The 5,927-nt window shown below is 34.4% G+C and overlaps 1 protein-coding gene across 4 annotated transcripts in view; it reads left to right on the top strand.

The window, feature by feature from the left end:
* The window catches only part of LOC128182060 (free fatty acid receptor 4-like), a 6,734-nt gene extending 1,064 nt beyond the window's left edge, over positions 1-5,670 (top strand). The window contains exons 1-2 of one of the 4 annotated variants that reach the window (XM_052850674.1): positions 3,482-3,614; positions 4,220-5,670. In XM_052850674.1, coding sequence (XP_052706634.1) covers positions 4,264-5,361 — 1,098 coding nt within the window. In that variant the 5' untranslated portion in view covers positions 3,482-3,614; positions 4,220-4,263 and the 3' untranslated portion in view covers positions 5,362-5,670. Of the gene's footprint in view, positions 1-3,481; positions 3,701-4,219 lie in introns of those variants that run through there. The other 3 variants (XM_052850676.1, XM_052850675.1, XM_052850673.1) reach the window with 3 other exon arrangements.
* Positions 5,671-5,927: the final 257 nt, after the last annotated feature.

Raw genomic sequence — 5,927 nt, 5'->3', positions numbered from 1 at the left:
AAATTGTATTGAACAATACATTACAAAATCGATTTGTAGTATAATTATCAAAAACACTGGGAAAAGTAAGTATGTACCTGTATACGTACTTCAATTTTTATCTCTGGTATAGGTACATGTACATGTAAAGTTTACTTTGTGCAAGACTAGATTATGACAAAACAAGATAAAAATTGTTAACCCCATTAGGTCATGTCAAATTACATGTATTCTAGTCAAGCTTCTGACTGACGATGGTGCTTCAAGCGATTCCGTTATTAAAGGCGGATATGTATGATGTATACTATAAATTCGTCTTTACGATGCTTAACAACGTCTTGTTAACTTGCATACATACATGGTCCCCTTTATTCCCCCCCCCCCCCCCGAACTAAATATGATTTTTCTACATGCATGTTCAGGGTAGGTTAATTGGTCCGATTCCTAATACTATGAAATTTTTAATGATTTCACAAACGGCAAAATCAAAACAAGTGAATTCAAAATACTTAACAAATGTGTTTAGAAAGCAAACAAATACTTCAAAAAGTTATTGAAAAACCCAAAATCAACAAAATCTAAAAGGCAACGTTACTTATTATATTTTTAATTCTTATTCATTACGCAACAATTTTAAGATATGCTATACAGTAAGACATAGTTTAAAAAAAATATTTCCTGACATTAATTTCATATTAATATACAAATAAAGCATGTGACTCAAAGAGGGTATATGGGCAAGTAGCCAATAACCGAAAGGTCGCTGGTTCAAATTCCGCTGTCGGCATATGATAATGTGTGTTGTTGGCTTTATCTGCAAACACTAGCTGAAGTAGCTATCATATCAAACCACAATCGAGAAGTCTAATCGGTCAGCGAAATATAGGTACATTTATACATGCGTCAGTGCTACTATTTGCTCCATGACCTCAGACACTTGAGACAGTGACCCCTCGCCTTTCCGGCCCCAACTTTTATATATTTTTTTTCATAAATTAACAAATTCTGAGGCTGACACTATTTTTGTCCCATATAGATATACACGGCATGCAATTTAATTTTCAAAGGATTCTCCAAACCATACAAAAAATGTCTTGGAAACCAAGTTTGGACAGACAGATGCACCGACAGACCTAAAGACAGACGGAAGGACGGAAATAAAGACTATATAGCCCAACCGGCTTTACCAGTCGGAGACTGTTTACTGGTAATGCGCTTTCTTCAAACGATTTGGGCTTGAGGTAAATCTCAGAGCCTCAAAAGTGAGCAACGCAAGAAGCAGTCAGTTTGGTTTCCTTTACTCGGTGGGGCCTCAAAAGTGAGCAACACAAGATCAATCCGTTCAGGTTTCCTGAATCTGGGTTTAGTGGTGCCTCCTTAACTTCTAAAGACGTCACTCCTATGATAACACGAACCTTCACTGGGATCTCTCTGTCATAACCACAATCTTGTATCATGTACAAGAAAACGTCGGGTCGCTTTATACTGCAGACACGATTTTTATTGCATGTTCCGGACACACTTTTCAGTGCGAAGCTCTTAAACGTTTTACAACATCTTCATGATCTTTCTTCTATCTTATTTATATAGAAAGTTTATCTATTTTTCTCGTTTTTGGACTTTGTATTCTCGTTGTTATCATCACAATGTCAGCAGTTCTCTGTTTAATTACAAATTGTAAACGAGTCATATACATTAGACAATTTCTAGCAAAAATGGAATTTTTTGCTAGAAATTGTCTAATGTATATGACTCGTTTACATCTCAGTAATCACCCACTGGAAGTTAAAAAAAATTGACAGAATATCATTCTGAAAGAACCTGGGATATTTTTTTCTTCATCCTTTAATTTAAAAATTATGTTGCAACTGATTAAGCTTGAATAGAGCGCATATTTTTTCCATCTAGTGTCGTTCTATTCGTATTCTTATATTCGTGGGCATCAATTTACGTGGTACATACACAATGTATGTAATGTGTACTGTATTCAGTATTTTCCTAGAACAGAGGAACCTTTTAGACTGTATATTCTTTGTCACTGGAATAATGTAAGTGATACATCCTCACAAAGAGAGATAAAAATGGCAAACGTGTCTGTAAAATTTATAAACGACCTTTTAAGTGTTTCTTTGTGCGTGAAATTTTAAAAGGTAATTTAATAAACAGACTTCTCAAGCATTCAAAGTGTTTGTGTAATTCACATGAAGTATTAATTTTTTTTTTAATTTTTCATGTGCATCATTTTGTAGATATTTTTGCAATCAATCAATTACTATCATAATACTTTGTGCCCCACTGTTTGACAAAGTGAATTTTTTTAAAGGAAATAAAAATATTCAAAAAAACAACTAACTACGTTTGCATGTTATTGAGAAAGCGTGTAACGGTCAACTAATAATAGCCTATCAATATTACATCTTGAAGTTTGCTAGCCACATGTTTTTGATAAGTGGTGCGGATTAGAAACCGTTGGGTAGCAAAGATGGCAGTACCAATTTTTTTTAAAAAAATTCTACATTCTGATCTTGTGCAAAACAAAATAAAAAAGTAATTTGTTTTCCAGTTTAACTTTCTCTAGCGCCGAACCTTACAGGGAAGAAAATCAAAGAAAGTCATTTTGTCAAGAGATGACTCCACTTATAAGAGCCTATACAAGCAACCATTATTCATAAGACTTTTCGGTGCATGTCTCTTCAAGGAAAATGTCTAGTGTTTGTAACGACGCATCCACCCTTCGATAGCAGTAGTCAATAGAAACTTTAAAAAATTTAATAAAGTAAGAGGCTTGTTCTCAATACGATTATACTAGCGGTTGGCGTATTTTATGATACAAGATACATGTGTATACATGTACATGTTTATCTTAAAATATCTCAAAGCAAAGTTTTAGCTATATAACGTAGCATAGCACACCACAGCACACTTTCAAAAAAACCGAGTAATAAAATACGTTGAAAACTGTCCTTTCTGTCATTTCCTTTCTATGGGAATAAATTTTTATTGAGAATAGAAGTTCAGGCAGTTTACTAGTATATACGTTCGCGACCAGATGACTGCATTCTAAGTGTCAAACAGTTTTTAAAAATATTCGTACACTTATATTTTAAACAAATATCATAAGATTTTTTTTATAGATACCGATGACGACTTATTTAATAATACCGGTTGAATAAGCGTTGAAATTGTGTATTACCGGTATACTATGCAAGCAAGTGTTATCAACACAATACATGTGACCATGAACATTGCCAAATGATGCAATTTAAGTTGTTACACAATATTGCTTTTGTTTGTTGTTGTTGTTTGTTTTTTTTTTTTTTGGGGGGGGGGGGGGGGGGGGTTCCTAGGAAAAATGATTAACACACCATATGCCCATGTACAGCTCACCATCACTACATCCAAACAAGCAAACAAGCAAACAAAAATTTATTTCTCGATCAAAATTTATCAGAACGTAACATTTACCTCGATAATGACATGTCCAATTGTGACAAGGAGCACACGGCGGTTGCGACAGGTCAGCATAGGATGCTCACTCCTCCTAGGCATCTGATCCTACCTCTATCTATTTGGAGGTCCGTGTTGCTCTGCTTTGAATTTGTATTTCGTTTTATGGATTTTTGAGATGGTTCACGGTTTGTTATTATCATTTTTTTCATATAATTTATTTATTCATGGATTGTGACCAATATACGAAAGTTGTGACTTTCGGTTTATACAGGTAAGATTTTATACGTTAAACATATGACACTATTAACGGTGATTGCAATCGATTGTAAAGAATGGTACATGTGTCTTTTACTTATTTACAATTTTAATTGACTAATTAGTCATGGAATTATTAATTAAATAGTCAAAGACACATGTTTACTCCGAAACCTTGTAGCACTTTAAAATGATGCAGGTGAATGTTATAATCTAGATTGAAGTAGAAAAAAGTCCTTATCTACCAAAAAGAGTTTCCGTGAGAAATACTGCACAACCATGTAAACATCTAAAATATTACCGGATAAAATATAGCGACCATAGCAAACGAACGAGACGGTAGGATAAGCGATGTAAATGTTGTCCAAGACATCCATAATTAATTTTTTAATTCATTTTTTTATGTACATGTACGTGCAAATGCATATACGTATGTACTCTCTTATCAAATCATTAAACATTTATTTATTTATATCCATGTAGATCAGCATCTGCAAAATCTGTGTTAAATTAATATTTCTTTTTTCTTTTTCAGATGCCTCACTAAATCTGTCATAGGTAAAACCAAACCACTCCGTGATGGCAAATGTAAACAAGTCCTACTTTTTTGGACCGGATCAGGAACATGGATGGGGAAACACTTCTTATTTCACGTATTTCTCCGAGTTCAACAGATCTTGGCTCGGTTTACCTTACATTGAGGCAGTCGTGTTAATCATTCTTTTCATTTTTGCACTAATTGGAAACTTTGTCGTATTTTTCCAAATATTGAAAGTTAGAAGCACACGCACAGTCACCAACTACTTGATTTGTAATCTTGCCGTTGCAGACATTCTTTTTGTCTCCGGAAGTCCCTTGATTGCGGCTGCACGGTTGACCGGAACTTGGGTTTTGGGGACTTTCGTCTGCAAAATGTTGGTGTATGTTATGTTTGTTTGTGCATCTGTGATGATCTGGACAATGACAATTATAAGCATTGACAGATATATCTGCATTTTTAAAACATCTGCCAAGAAAATTACACCTAAAGTGGCAATATGTAGCATTCTACTTTTATGGATCCTGGATTTCCTTGCTTTTATTCCGCTCTCAATGTATTTCAATGTGAAACAGTTTCCGTTTGGTAATGAAGAAATCGAAATTTGTACACTTATGTGGCCAAATAATTCCAATATCCGCATATCCATGATTTTCACTGTCAGTGTCTGTTTAGTAGGATTTGTGATCCCTCTCGCCATTTTGGTGCTAAATTATTGCAGAATCCTTAGAAAATTTTGGAGATCTCGAAACGCCGTCAAAGCAATCACCACCAGATCTGCAAAGTCTCGAAAACAACGAGATATTCGGCTTGTTAAAAACTTGATACTGCTCGTATTCCTGTTTCTTGTGATGTGGTTGCCTATTTTCATAGTCTTTGTATTGATTCAAGCTGATGGGATGGCAGATGCCATGAACATTTCTTCGCAAGCACTTATTGGATCGCTGTGTCTTGCTCTCGGAAACGCTTGTGTTAATCCGTTTCTGTATGGAATAATGAACGACCGAGTCAAACGCAGAATTCTTAGAAATGTGTTTATGAAGAATCACAAAATACAGTTGGCGACATCTGAAAGTAAAACTGGAAATAGTGTTAGCAATATGGGCTATGAAGGGCCTAGTGTGACATCCTCATCTTGAACTGTTAAAATGTAGAGAAATTAATAATAGTATGCTCGTGAATGAAATTGTTCGTCGGAGTAGTAGCAATATTAGAGTCATTTTTACTCAAATTAGATCTTGCAATCATTTAAAAAAAAGATCCATCTATATGTGTGCGCATGAGTGGTTGACAAAATTGTTTATAATGTGAATTACGAGAGACACTATTTCATATGTTTCGCAAGATATTATCAGTAAAAGAGTTATGAAGTTTTTAAACATTTACATGATACATGTATATTAATATGGCGTATTTTTAGTGAAGAACAATAATAAGATCTTATTTTTGCTTCAATATTTTATTTAAAGATAGGACCCTTACATTAATTATGCTGTGACAGTCTATATCAATCGCTTGACAAGAATACGAGAAATAGAAAATAAAATATTTTAACGTTTTTACGTGCCGTTAGAAAAAACACAAAAGATTTGAATACTAATAACTCCGCCAGAAATGGGTCACTTGACATCCATCTCGGTCTATGAAAGACATTGGTGACGACGAGAAAGATGGGTAAACCGTTAAGTTTGGTGGATTTGGCAAG

This window comes from Crassostrea angulata, chromosome 4 (assembly GCF_025612915.1).
Source record: "Crassostrea angulata isolate pt1a10 chromosome 4, ASM2561291v2, whole genome shotgun sequence".
NCBI lineage: Eukaryota > Metazoa > Mollusca > Bivalvia > Ostreida > Ostreidae > Magallana > Magallana angulata.
Note: the sequence above shows the minus strand (reverse complement) of the source record. Positions and strands in the feature narration are given on the sequence as shown.